The sequence below is a fragment of the Oryx dammah genome, unplaced genomic scaffold (assembly GCF_014754425.2).
Source record: "Oryx dammah isolate SB20612 unplaced genomic scaffold, SCBI_Odam_1.1 HiC_scaffold_2, whole genome shotgun sequence".
Taxonomy (NCBI): domain Eukaryota; kingdom Metazoa; phylum Chordata; class Mammalia; order Artiodactyla; family Bovidae; genus Oryx; species Oryx dammah.
The window spans coordinates 96044903-96059956 of record NW_024070186.1 but is presented as its reverse complement, the minus strand read 5'-3'; the positions used below and the strand labels follow the sequence as shown (position 1 = coordinate 96059956).

The following is a 15054-nucleotide window of genomic DNA, read 5'->3' as shown; positions in this document are numbered from 1 at the left end:
AAGGCTGCCTGATGCAGGCAGATCTAGACTGGGAAAACAGGAAAAGGCATTAGGAAAGAGTCCCAGGACTAAAAATTCTCCTACCTTTAAATTGATGCTATAGGATTTTTAGCCATTTCACTTGAAGCTAAATGTAAATTCTAGGAGAGGTTAAGATTTCCAAGCTTCTTTTGAACACTTAAATAAGAGCATGAATAAATTTCAGAATTATTCTGGCTAGAAAACTTTAACGAGGAGAGAATAAGAATTGCTTAGGAAACAGGGCAAAAGGAAGAATGAAATGGTAGAAGAGCAAAACGAGAAGTGGATTCAACAGAGAGAAGTGCATGTTACAATGGGTCCAAATTGGTGGTGTGGCCCACCTGTTACAGTTGAGTCTAAGTCACTGAATTGGTGGGTGAAGTATTGATTCTAGGTGAAGTATTGGCCCAACTATCCCCCTTGAGATAAACCAGGAGGAAGTTAGACTTCTGTTCCTGGGGAGTCAGGGGATGGTTGTCAGATATTCATGTCAACTCTCAGTTATCTTCATATGAATTAATCAGGGCTCGTGATTCTACTGTAAATTCGTGTTGACATGGCTACCTAAGTTCTGTCAATAAAATCAAGGCCCTTATTTCCATTGGCTAGTGGGAAAGGAGCAATGCACTTAAACACTGAAGCCTTTCCTAGGACATGCTTTACACCTTTGACAAGAAAAAAAGGGCAGGTTTTTTAGATTGATCATTATGGACTAGTCTGACAGGTGCTAATGCCCAATCGGGCATCCACCACAAGTGTGTGCCTCACAGTAGAGAACTGTTTAACTGCAGCTCCTGTGAAGTGGAGCATTATGCCAGTGTTGAAAAATAATGAAAAGTATACTTTGTTTGGCCTTAGGATACTTCTGTACTTAAATTGTTAACAGTGGGGGTATTTCAGACACCCCTAGAATCCAAAATACAGCCATCTATAGGGGTTTCCTTGGGGGCTCAGATGGTGAAGAATCCACCTGCAATGAAGTAGACCTGGGGTCAATCCCTGAGTCCGGAAGATCCCCTGGAGAAGAGAATGGCTGCCCACTCCAGTATTCTTGCCTGGAGTGTGCCATGAACAGAGAAGCCTGGAGGGCTACAGTCCATGGAATCGCAAAGAATTGGACACAATTGAGTGACTACGCACAAGCACGTAATGGAGCCAAACCAAATTTTTATCAAATTAATATCTAGGCAACATAATACTCGATACAAGCGCATCTTTAAAAATTATAAGACAAATGTGTATCTGAATAGGATGATTTTGAATTCAGTAAGCATTCTTTTGAGGAACTTGAAGCTCTCTTTTACATATTATTTAAAACACCACTTTGAGTTTGTAGGCATGAAAAACATAATTTCTTTCCCATTTCACAGTTGGAAAAACTGAATTAAAAAGAACAATGCTAGTAATTATCCATGATTAATAGAGGTGTGTATGTAAATCAGCCTGAATAAGTGTGTGAAATTAGATGTCCTGATGCCAGATAGCTCTGCTCATGTTTTTTAAAGACTAAGCTTTCAAATCTCTGTGTGTTGAGTGGGTCTGGACTGAACTTTGTAAAGGTGTATGGATATTAAGGCAACTGTATTGTTTATTATAAGCATTATAATACATAAAATAAATTAGATGAGTGTTTAAAATTCATTAGACAGATATATCTAATACATATCTAATGAACATGAATGCATACATGATGTCTATTTACAATGTGCTAGAGTTTATATATGTGCCTAGGTGCAACAAGGAGTAGACTGAAATTTGGGTGGAATTTGATGGTTAAAAGTGTGGGAGAAGGTGAGTGTTAGTTTCTTAGGGGTGTGAGGATTAATTGGATTAGTACATGCAAAAGCTCTTAGAATTCTATTGTTACATGAGACATCTGCTATCTATCTATGTTAACGATTATTATTATTATTACTGTTATTACTAGACAAGGTGACACTGCTGTTATAATAAGGAGCTGAAAAGAAGCATTCTTTCTTCAATACCTGGGAAAATATCCTATAGAAAATAAATGAAGCTGTAGGGGTGGTCCAGGCACCCTCACAGCCTGGGATCTTTGGAGGATTTTCCCCAGTTTTCCTTCCATGCCAGTGGTCTGACTTGAGAACCCATTCCTGGGAGTGCCGGGTGAGGGTAGGCCCGTCTCTTCCTCTTTCTGGATATAGAATCTGGCTGTTCTGATGCCAGGCCTGCCCTTAGCCAACACCGGTCTCCCTGTGGGAGGAAGCAGGCCAGGCGGACTGCAGATTTCTACAAGCCTGGTGTGTTTGTGGGCTGGATTTTAATTTTTTTTAAACTTTAATTTGGGAGGGGGGGTTGTTTTATTTTCAGAGTGAGCTTTAGACAGCTGTATTAATCATGCAAACCCAGCCATGTGCAATGTGTTTTATCAATGGAAAAACAGGAACGGAATGGCAAGCAGCTGTGAACAAACCCAATGCAGTGCCTGAACTTGGAAGATAATCTCAACATTTCCCAAACCCACTCGCCACATGGGGTTAGTGAATGGAAAGGCTGTTCACTTGGGATAAATAATCAGATGGGAGGCAAACAGAGGAGACAGATTCTAGGGTTATTGATTTTATTTTTTTTTTAAGTGGCAGCGATTGCGACCAGAGAGGCTTGAGCTCACGGGAATTCTTAACTTGAGGGTGATAAACACACAACAATGGCGGTTTGTCCTTGGCCTTTTCTCTACTTTCCCTTTATTTTTAACTTCCCGAGGCTGGTTTCCTCACCTCACTCTGCACCTGCGGTCCTTCTAAAGGTGAGAGCCTGTCTGGTGCATGTCCATCATGAGGGGCTGTGCACAAGCGAGTTGATGGGGAGGAGGTGGGAGCCCGGTTACCACGTCTCAGTATTCAGAGCCCTCAGGAAATGATTTGAGACTAACAAAGTGAGAAAAGCTCCCTCAGATATTTAGAGTTGGCTCTTTCCTCATTTTACAATTCAGTGGATTTTCTGCAGTGATATAGTCAAGGATAGTTATGTAAATATATGCAATTCAGGACTCATTTCAGAATAAATAAACCTAAATTAAAATTAATGGGAAAAACACCTATCAGAAACAGATCAAAAATGGAACACTATTTGTTTTATTTATTTATATGTGTCTCTTAAATTAAGGAGCAGGGAAGCACCCTGATTTTGGGGGGTTATTTTTGTTTGCTTCTGGTATAAGAGGAAAGGAAATTTGAAAATTTCTGATTGGCTGCAGACAATACAAATTATTCTTTGGTGTAATTCCAGTATTATTATTATCACTGCAGAAAATCAAGTAATATGATGAAGGGAACCCAAGGGAAATACATTTGATTTATTGAGCCTTGTTTTGTTTAATCACAGCTTGAAGGGGTTTAGGACTGCATTCCTGCTGTGACTCTCCTGTTTATCCCCAGTCAGCTTGATGAGCCATGTAGAGTGGGGTAAGGAGGGGAGACCCTCCAATGAGAGATATTAACAATGAAGCAGTTGAAATTAAACATATGTTTCTGTTACTGGAAAGTAGGAAGGAAAGTTCTCTTTTTTTATGATGGGAGGACAGAAAGAAGCTTTGTGACTTTCTCCTACTTTCAAAGCACCTTAAGGAAATTAATTGGCTCAAAATCCTTCAAGCCATTTGCATCAACCATCTGCGTCAAGACATCTTCACACTTTAGGGTGGGAGGGTAGGATTCCACATAGATGATGACAACATAGGATATTTAATGAAATGAAGGTGTCTTGCCCTAGAGCTATGATCACAGTGAAGCAGTCATCTTTTCTTAGATACTTCACTACTCAAGGGGCACTATAAAAATGAGGATCCTGTATGTTAGTATTTTTTTTCCATAGGAAACTGCATTTCACATGGGCTGCCATCTTGGTTGGAAAGAGGAGGAGGAAACAGATTTGATTCTAGAAAGTAAAAGTCCTTGTAAGAAATAGGAAACTTAAGAGGGTACTTTCTATAAGCACCTCTCACACCAGCTACCCCAAGTCTCCATGAACAGCTTTTCAATTTCTACCAGCAGAAGCCCTAAGTATTAGTAGTAAGAAAAACTATATTCTCTAAAACTATTGGATCTAAAGAAGCTATATCTACGGTCTATCTACAACATAAAATCAAACTAGGGTCATTCTCCAATCAGCAATTCCATTTGTGGGAATATATCAAGTTCAACAGAATCCCACAAGCTCCATCCTGGTCTAGACTGATTTTCAATATCAAACACTGTTCCTTTGTGAACAGTGTCTGGCTTCATTTTGTTCAATGTTATATGTATCATAAACAGTAATCAGATAAAATATTTGGCTTTGGGGCTACAGAACTGTTCTCATAAAGGATACCTTAAGTCCTAGTGACACTGTACAAGCTAGTCTCGGATGGAGCATGACCTCTTTGAGAATGTTGTCCACTGGGACAAATGTGTATATGGATGTTTGTCACATCAAGATACTGGCAAGATGGCAACACGATAAAATGGTGTCAATCTCTGCAGCAACAGTAGAAGATAAATGTCTTAAAATAATTGCGGCATGTCAGGAATTCAAAATGGGATACTTCCCATGAACGCTAAGTCTCATGTCATGTCTAAAAAAACAGACACATTTTAACAGTCTTATTTTTAGTGGCTGGGGAAGAAAACGGCTTTCATCAATGTTTTAGGGAAGAATCTTATTCAACAGAATTCTTCTAAAACTATTTTGGACCTTACTTGAAAGTTAAGAATAATTCTTTTATTAAGTTGTCTAGTTGATCCCTGAAACCTTGTGATTCTCATTTCTAATATAATTAAAATAAGTTTGTCTATATGTGAATATATGCATATGCAACACATTGCATTATTGACACTCTGCATATCTACTCTCATTTCTGTCCTAATTTTTAGTTTAGACAAGTGTTAATGAAACATGATCCATCTTCAAACTTAGAAAACAGCAGCTTCCAACCTTTAATTCTGAGCACATTTCCTTTAGAGTGTATATGATAATCTTGTTTAATTGGATTTATTTTCTCCACACGAGGCCCCACATGGCCTACTTTCCATTTTTTTTCCTCAGGTCTTTGAGTGTTATTTGCAAATCACTTTTCTGGAATTTAATTTCAATGGTAGGTTGGTTTCATTTCAGATTTTTGTATTGTTTTAATTTTATTTGCCAATTTGCCTTTAAATAGCCTTAAGCTAGAAGGTTGGGGCTGTAACTTGCATCTTAATGTGATGTAGGAAGCAAAATTTAACTTGAGTGTGTAGAAAGTTCTGTGAAAAAGAATACCAAATGACTACCTTGTTTTCTCATTTGTGTTTTCTAAAATAGTTGTGTTTAAAAGGAAAAGTCCCCAAATTAGCCACAATTTTAAGAAAAAGAAATGTCCTCATAATATGGTTGAGTTCAACCTTTGGTGATAGATAAATTCATTTTTACAAGTGATACAAATGATTTCAGATTTGGATTGTATAAGGTGGTCAGTTAGAAGATTCATATATTTATGAGCTACAGTATTTAACTGGCTGTGTTCCAAATATGTAAGTTCATAGTTACCTGTAATATGTATTAATTGAACAAAAAATCACATTCTTAGCTTAGTACTATCTCCCCAGTTACTGACCAGCTTGAAGTATAGACCAGTTTTCTGCCTTACAATTCATGTGAGGACAATTGACTGACTTTTCTTTGAAGGTTTAAATTTAAAAAAAAAAAAAAAAGGTTCCTATTTGTATGTGTGTGTGAATTTTGTGAATGTATTTATCCCTTTTTGTGTTTTGAACATTACAGATGATGGAGAATGACCCAGCAATAGAGCTATGATGATAAAAACAATACTGACCTTGAAGGGGGTGGGGGATTGTGGGTGAAACACGCTCTAAAGGGGAAAAAATAGTAAGCATCATGGAGAATTTATATGGATAGATAAATAGATATAGATATATCTTACTCATGTTTAGCTACTTGGACAATTATAAAACAGAAGAGTTTTCATACCTAGGGGATCATGTCTCCTATAGAGCATTTGTCTGTCCTTCCTGCCAGTGCTAAATGATCAGAGAGCTGTTAGTAAAATTTTAAATCCAAAGCCTTTAAAAAAATTAGCTACAGTAGAGGATAACACCCTATTGTGGTAACCTTACAAATAGAATCCTACCCTCCTCTGGAGAACCCACCAAGATTACAGACTTTTTGGAGTGTTTAAATTAGTAGTGATCAGATTCAGAACATGTGTCTTGGTTCTGGTGCTGGGCTCTTTAACTTCTGATGGATGAACCTGTGGTAACTAAGGGCTCCTTTCCTCCCTCTAAGCCCTCCTGTTCATATCAGCTTTAGCCAAGCATCTGGAAAATTTATTTTGGTAAACACTAATTCAGATTTTCCTTCAAATTTTCCCTTCCACATTACTGATACCAGGACAAGAGTTATGCCAGGACATAAGCTTCTTGCCATGATACAATTTGATTTTAGTCTTTTCCTTAATCCCACCCACTTATGATAACACAATCTCACCTGAAGTTTGAAGTCAAATGTGCTTGATGACACCTACCGGTGAATAGTAAGACATGCTTTTCTTTTAAACACAGAGTCTCAGCTTACAAGTTTCTGAGTTCCATCCCAAAGCTACTAACCATAAACTGAACATGCTGAAAGAGCTCAGGCTTTAAGGTATCCTCTATCTGACTCATTAAAACCCAGGTTTAATAAAACTCTTCTCTGAGGCTCTTTCAGAGAGAGAGAATGTTGCATTAAGGATAAGATGCTTTACTTGGTACCCCCAAACCCTATAATGTAAGTATAATCATAATGCTTTTCTACATTCCTCCTAGCAGCTTGGTTAGATAAAGACCAGGGATAAATGAAAATTAACAACAGTCTAAACCATAAAGAGGAAAGCATATTTACATATTCACATCTGATCTGCTTGCCATCATATATCATAAGCTCAGAAATTCTGACTAGATTTTTGGCTGAAATTTGGGCACTTGGTACATATGGACATTAAGAAAACCAAGTCTCCTTGCAGAGTGAGCTTTCCTCTAACTTGGATGAAAGTTGTGGTTTAATGCCAAAGTTCTGTAAGTGCATTAAGATGGAACAGGTCAATAACAGCACAGTGAACAACTGTGTCTTAGTTCCACAAGTGTGGAGGAGAAAAATGCTTTAAACCTCCACCAGTTACTTGGTACTAAAGTTTCCAGCTTTGAAAATAAATAGCTAAACTGCTTTCAGCCTTTATAGAGCAGTTGGAGACTACTGTTCCATATTATATTCTATACATCCTATCTTATTTTTATTATTACAATTACTATTCAGCCTGTTTAAATGATTCAGCTTAATATTTTCTCATCACACTGTTCACAGCTGGATAAATGCACTCTGCTCTCATTTCAACAAGACCATTTATATTGCTAAACCATCTCATCCACCCTCCTCTTCACCTCTTCAAGGTTCCCAGCTTGTCATCATCGCCTTAGCTCCACCCTGTTATCATCATCTTAGCCCCATCATGGCCCATTAGTTATTTTCATTCTCTTAATTCCCTACTGACTTAGCTTTCCTTAGATCCTTCCCCATCCTAGCTTTTTAAGCCTTATTCTTCCAACATCATTTCACTTTCATTTCATCCAAGAGTAGCTGGTTGAGAGGCTTTGCCAAGTCTTAACTAGCATCAAGTGGTGTATACTTAAACACTGGGCCCCAGAGATAGTAAAATGGCTTCCGGAAAAAGCAGGGAGGCTCTCATTTAAAGCGTTCCCTCCAGGGCTGGGTTGCTTAGGTGGTACTTGAAATTTCATCAAGCATAGGTTAATGATTTTTTTAATTAAAAAGAGAATTGTTAAACTTCCATACATTGATGTGGTACTGCCTCAGTGTAGATTTCTTTGTATTTTTATTCTCTTATATTCAGTCGTCTCAAAATATCTTACTAATCCATGTATTTCTCTAAAATAGAAGGTAACTGATCAGTAGAATTGTCTTTCTTTAATCTGTTGAATACTCCCTTCCTAAGGGTCAAAAGCTGAGTATAAGGCTGGACTCTCTGCTCAAAATCTCAAGGTACCAAAGACAAGCCAACAGTCTCACTAGTGCAGCAAACCCAGGCTGGTGAGAGTTAATGGAAATAGGAGTGGGAGGTGTTGGAAGCATTGCCCCTGGGTAAGAAGAAGAAGAAAAAAAAAACAGTGTCTAGTCAGTGAAAAGACATCATTAGTGAAAAAGGGAGGAAGAAGTTAGATGCCATTTTACCTCTGAACTACAAAAGATACATCTCCTCATACTTGCCCTACATCAGTTCAGTTCAGTTCAGTTCAGTCCCTCAGTCTTGTCTGACTCTTTGGAACCCAAGGACTGCAGCACACTAGGCTTCTTTGTCCATCACCAGCTCCTGGAGCTTGCTCAAACTCCTGTCCATCGAGTCAGTGATGCCATCCAACCATCTCATCCTCTGTCGTCCACTTCCCCTCCTGCCTTCACTCTTGAGCAGCATCAAGGTCTTTTCTAATGAGTCAGTTCTTCGCATCAGGTGGCCAAAGTATTGGAGTTTCAGCTTCAGCATCACTCCTTCTAATGAATATTCAGGACTGCTTTCCTTTAGGATTGACTGGTTTGATTTCCTTGCAGTCCAAAGGACTCTCAAGAGTCTTCTCCAACACCGCAGTTCAAAAGCATCAATTCTTCAGCACTCAGGTTTCTTTACAGTCCAACTCTCACATCCATACATGACTACGGGAAAAAACCATAGCTTTGACTAGACAGACCTTTGTTGGCAAAGTAATGTCTCTTCTTTTTAATATGCTGTCTAGGTCGGTCATAGCTTTTCTTCCAAGGAGCAAGTGTCTTTTAATTTCATGGCCACAGTCACCATCTGCAGTGATTTTGGAGCCCCCAAAAATAAAGTCTGCCACTCTTTTCATTGTTTCTCCATCTATTTGCTATGAAATGATGGGACCAGATGCCATGATCTTAGTTTTCTGAATGCTGAATTTTAAGCCAACTTTCAACAAGAGGGTCTTCAGTTCCTCTTTGCTTTCTGCCATTAGGGTGGTGTCATCTGTGTATCTGAGGTTATTGATATTTCTCCCAGAAATCTTGATTCCAGTTTGTGCTTCATCCAGCCCAGCATTTTGCATGATGTGCTCTGCATATAAATTAAATAAGCAGGGTGACAATATACAACCTTGACGTACTCCTTTTCCTATTTGGAACCAGTCTGTTGTTCCATGTCCAGTTCTAACTGTTGCTTCTTGACCTGGATACAGATTTCTCAGGAGGAAGGTCAGGTGGTCTGGTATTACCATCTCTTTCAGAATTTTCCATAGTATGTTGTGATCCACACAGACAAAGGCTTTGGCATAGTCAATAATGCAGAAGTAAATGCTTTTCTGGAATTCTCTTGCTTTCTAGATGATCCAATGGATGTTGGCAATTTAATCTCTGGTTCCTCTGCCTTTTCTAAATCCAACTTGAACATGTGAAAGTTCTTGGTTCATGTACTGTTGAAGCCTGGCTTGGAGAATTTTGAGCATTACTTTGCTAGTGTGTTAGATGAGTGCAATTGTGTGGTAGTTGGAACATTCTTTGGCATGGCCTTTCTTTGGGATTGGAATGAAAACTGACCTTTTCCAGTCTTGTTTGGAAAACTGCTGAGTTTTCCAAATTTGCTGGCATATTGAGTGCAGTACTTTTACAACATCATCTTTTAGGATTTAAAAGAGCTCAACTAGAATTCCATCACCTCCACTAGCTTTGTTCATACTGATACTTCCTAAGGCTTACTTGACTTTGCATTCCAGGATGCCTGGTTCTAGGTGAGTGATACACACCATCGTGGTTATGTGGGTCATGAAGATCTTTTTTGTTTAGTTCTTCTGTGTATTCTTGCCACTTCTTCTTCATATCTTTTGCTTCTGTTAGGTCCCTACCATTCTGTCCTTTATTGTGCCCATCTTTGCATGAAATATTTCCTTGGTATCTCTAATATTCTTAAAGAGATCTTGAGTCTTTCCCATTCTGTTGTTTTCCTCTATTTCTTTGCATTGATGACTGAGGAAGGCTTTCTTATCTCTCTGTGCTATTCTTTGGAACTCTGCATTCAGATGCTTGTATCTTTCCTTTTCTCCTTTGCCTTTAGCTTCTATTCTTTTCTCAGCTATTTGTAAGTCCTCCTCAAATAACCATTTTGTCTTTCTTTTTCTTGGAAATGGTCTCGATCACTGCCTCCTGTACAATGTCATAAACTTCTATCCATAGTTCTTCAGGCACTCTATCAGATTTAATCCCTTGAGTCTATTTGTCACTTACATTGTATAATCGTGAGGGATTTGATTTAGGTCATACCTGAATGGTCTAGAGGTGTTCCCTATTTTCTTCAATTTCAGTCTGAATTGGCAATAAGGAGTTCATGATCTGAGCCACAGTCAGCTCCTGGTCTTGTTTTTGCTGACTGTATAGAACTTCTCCATCTTTGGGTGCAAAGTATATAATCAATCTGATTTTGGTGTTGACCATCTGGTGATGTCCATGTGTAGAGTCTTCTCTTGTGTTGTTGGAAAACATTGTTTGCTATGACCTATGCATTCTCTTCACAAAACTCTTTTAGCCTTTGCCCTGCTTCATTTTGTACTCCAAGGCCAAATTTGCCTGATACTCCAGGTATCTCTTGACTTCCTTCTTTTGCATTCCAGTCCCATATAATGAAAAGGACATCTTTTTTTTGTGTTAGTTCTAGAAGGCCTTGTAGGTTTTCATAGCACTGTTCACCTTCAGCTTCTTCAGCTTTACTGGTTGGGGCATAGATTTGGATTACTTCGATACTGAATGGTTTGCCTTGAAATGAACAGAGATCATTCTTTTATTTTTGAGATTGCACCCAAGTGCTGCATTTCAGACTCTTTTGTTGACTATGAGGGCTACTCCATTTCTTCTAAAGGATTCATGCCCACTGTAATATATATGATGGTCATCTGAGTTAGATTCACCCATTCCACTCTATTTAAGTTCACTGACTCTTGTTATCTTCTGTTTGACCACTTCCAATTTACCTTGATTCATAGACCTAACATTCCAGGTTCCTGTGCAATATTATTCTTTACAGTATTGGACTTTACTTCCATCACCAGTCACATCCCCAACTGGGCATTGCTTTCCCTTTGGCTTTGTCTCTTCCTTTTTTCTGGAGTTGTTTCTCCACTCTTCTCCCGTAGCATATTGGGCACCTACCGATCTGGGGAGTTCATCTGTCAGTGTCCTATCTTTTTGCCTTTTCACTCTGTTCATGGGGTTTCAAGGCAAGAATACTGAAATGGTTTGCCATTCTCATCCCCAGTGGACCATATTTTGTCAGAGCTCTCCATCATGACCCGTCTGTCTTGGGTGGCCCTACACAGCATGACTCATAGTTTCATTGAGTTAGACAAGGCTGTGGTCCATGTGATCAGCTTAATTAGTTTTCTGTGGTTGTTGTTTTCATTCCATTTGCCTTCTGTGGGATAAGGATAAGAGGCTTATGGTAGCTTCCTGATGGGAGAGACTGACTGTGGGGGAAACTGGGTCTTGTTGTGATGTGTAGGGCTATACTCAGTAAATCTTTAATCCAATTTTCTGTTGATGAGCAGGGCTATGTTCCCTCCCTGTTGTTGACCTGAGACCAAACTATGGTGGAGGTAATGAAGATAATGAAGACCTTCAAAAGGTCCCATGCGTGCACTGCCCCACTCAGTGCCCCCGACCCTGCAGCAGGCCATCACTGACCCACGCCTCCACTGGAGACTCCTGGACACTCCCGGGCAAGTCTGGGCCAGTCTCTTGTGGGGTCACTGCTCCTTTCTCCTGGGTCCTGGAGTGCACAGGTTTTGTTTGTGCCCTCCAAGAGTCTGTCTCCCCATTCCTGTGAAAATTCTGGTGGCTCTATGGTGGGGTTAATGGCAATCTCCTCCAAGAGGGCTTATGCCACACCCAAGTCTGCAGCACCCAGAGCCCATGCCCCTGTGGCAGGCCACTGCTGACCTGTACCTCCTTAGGAGACACTCAAACACTCAAAGGCAGGTCTGGTTCAGTCTGTGAGGTCTCCTGGTGTGCGCAAGGTTTTGTTTGAGCCCTCTGAGCATCTACATATACACATCTAGATAATGCGTTAGTCTGGAGCCTGGACTCTGGAAGGAGGTTCAGTTCAGTTCAGTTCAGTTCATTTCAGTCACTCAGTCGTGTCCGACTCTTTGTGACCCCATGAATTGCAGCATGCCAGGCCTCCCTGTCCATCACCAACTCCTGGAGTTCACTCAAACTCATGTCTATCGAGTCAGTGATACCATCCAGCCATCTCATCCTCTGTCGTCCCCTTCTGCTCATGCCCCCAATCCCTCCCAGCATCAGGGTCTTTTCTAATTAGTCAGCTCTTCGCATGAGGTGGCCAAAGTATTGGAGTTTCAGCTTCAGCATCATTCCTTCCAATGAACACCCAGGACTGATCTCCTTTAGGATGGACTGGTTGTATCTCCTTGCAGTCCAAGGGACTCTCTAGAGTCTTCTCCAACACCACAGTTCAAAAGCAAGGAGGTTACCTGAGTTTAAATCCCATAAGTCTTATTTAGTTGCACTAATTATTTGACCTCTTTGTAGAATGGAGGAATGTGAGCGCCTGGTAAAGTAAATCGTCTTTCCTGATGATTAAGCGAGATCACACATGTTAGGTGTTTGACACGTGCACAGTATGTCCTACGTACTCACTTGATAAGAAGTCACTATATTATGGATAGAATCACCTCCATATATATTATGGATAGAATCACCTTATTCTTCCTCCCTATTTATTTATTTAAAAATAACTCCATGTAAGCACTGAAACAAGATAGTTTCCCTGTGTGGGTATCTTGCAGTCACAAGTTTGGATACATGGGATCTGTTAGTTTACCTATGCTGACAATAGAATGTCTCTGGGCACCACCAGACCCGGTCTTCACCCATATGTTGCATATTCCTACATCTGACAAAAGCTAAGGAGCTGAATCCTTGTCCATCCATGCTGTACTGCTGGATTCATGTGTTCAGAAAAGTGATACAGTGTAACACTTTGCCCAGGATGAAGACAAAGCTATCAAAGGCATTACTTGGCTAAACAGACTAATGTATCATGGATCCTTAATAAACAAGAAGACTAGAGTGACTGGAGGACAAGACAAATGAGAAAGGAATGATCCCATTGGCTTAGAAAAAATTACTATGGATACAATGTATTCTTGCCCTCTGGTTCAATTATTTTGACCCCTTTGGAGGTCAGTATTTGAATAGAGTGTGAAGAAGTGTATGTCTGTGTGTGGTGGATATATCAGTGACCGCAAACTGACACTGGGTACACAGTCAGCACACGTCACTGTGGTAGACATGGAAAATATGCTGATGATCCTGTGAAGGTGGATAATTGTGAACTCTTCAGGGGTTCTGGCTCAAGATTTACCTGCTGCTGCCTCTGGCTGGCCACAGCTCACCAGCTGCCTCGTCTGTTCTGGACTGGCTGGGTCAGCAGAGCACCCTGCTGCCCACATAATGCTGTCTGTCACATGGGGCTGGCCACGGCCGCCCTCCCAAGCATCTCTCTCTTCCTGACCTTGTTCTGTGGGAAAGCACTGCTACCAGCAGTGTCTTCCTTCTTCCCAATAAACCTGTCTACTTTGAATCTAAGTAATAGGTAATATGTTCACACACGTACTTTTTTTTTTCCTTGTCTTCTTTTTCTTGTGTGCTCTCTTCCTCCACCCCCACCTTTCTTTTGCCTGTGCAGAACTGGCTACAATAGAGTCATGTTCCTAAAATATCCAGCTATGAAGGCTTTAAAAACATATCTCCCAAACCCAAATTGGGGTGGCAGGGTGGGCATGGTGGACTTGCTATTCCTCCTACAAAGCAGAGCTTTCCCCTTAAAATAGTCACGCTTGGGCCTTGGGTCGAAAAAACAGGACTGTAAATTCACTAATGTTTGGCAATTTTAATAGCTTCTTTTCACCTCAAAGCTCAGTGACCTTTTGCATCTGTTATTCCGTAAGGATTACACCTCCTAACCTTCCCACCAAATGGGAAATCAATTCCAGGCCAAATGCTGGGACAGGTGCCTGTGTGCAGAGCAGGTGCCTGAGTGGGCGGCCCTGCAGAGGGTCCCCCAGAAGTGGCACATTAATCACAGCCCTGTGCACTTCTCAGATGTATAATGAGGGTGACTTCTGCAAAACCATCAAGGACAATATGACCATGATACACTTGCCCAATTTCTTGATTCTTAGTTAACAAGCAGAAATTCTATAAGATTCTTGATATTTCTTTATCTTACTGGGTGGAGTCCTTTACGTGAACTTTTGTGAACAGAACCACAGTATTTTAGAGCTTGAGATGACCTTTCATTACCACCAGCGGTATCTCTATTATCTTTGACCTAGCCTGTGCTCTTTTTCTCCTCTTCAAATGATTCTTTTCCCCTTCTTCCTCTTTTGCTTTCTTTCATCCCTGTGTAAAATAGGCTACCATGGAGCCTACACCATCTTTCTATCCTTCTTGCCCTTCCTCTTTCTCAGTCTATAGGTATCATTGTATTTATTATTTGAAGTATGTCATTAGCACAGTCCTTCTGAGTGGGAAAAGAAGATACTTTTATGCCCATTTATAGTTGCTCACTTTCTCTAACTAATCCAATTATACCATTTTCTTTTTTCCAATCCCCCTAAAAACCTCTTGTTAACTGTATGTTGTTCTACTTAATCAGCTCCCCTTAGATTTGTCAGAATCTCAAGTTTCAGAGTTGAGGCTGCTTTCCCCTCTATTTATGGAATCGCTAATGTCAGGAATGAAACAGGTAAGTACATTTACAAATAAATGTCTTCTCAAATGTTTTCAGATAGCAGTGTCTCCAGCTTAAGTCAAAAACACTGATGTTTGGTCTTTGGAGACAAGTAGACAGGGATATGAATTTTAAACTTCATATTGACACAACATTTATAGCACAGCTGTATCCCATCAAACGTACAGACTGAAGTCAATGGGAGTTATGGATAAGAAAATAAGGTCAAATTTTGAAGA

At 40.1% G+C, this 15054-nt stretch overlaps 1 protein-coding gene across 2 annotated transcripts in view; it reads right to left on the bottom strand.

The window, feature by feature from the left end:
- The window catches only part of LOC120851655 (limbic system associated membrane protein), a 713563-nt gene that overhangs the window by 27522 nt on the left and 670987 nt on the right, over positions 1-15054 (bottom strand). Inside the window, exon 7 of one of the 2 annotated variants that reach the window (XM_040224602.1) lies at positions 5831-5866. The exons of the other annotated variant lie outside the window; for it this stretch is intronic. Coding sequence (XP_040080536.1) covers positions 5831-5866 — 36 coding nt within the window. The remainder of the gene's footprint in view (positions 1-5830; positions 5867-15054) is intronic. 2 annotated transcript variants of the gene reach the window in all.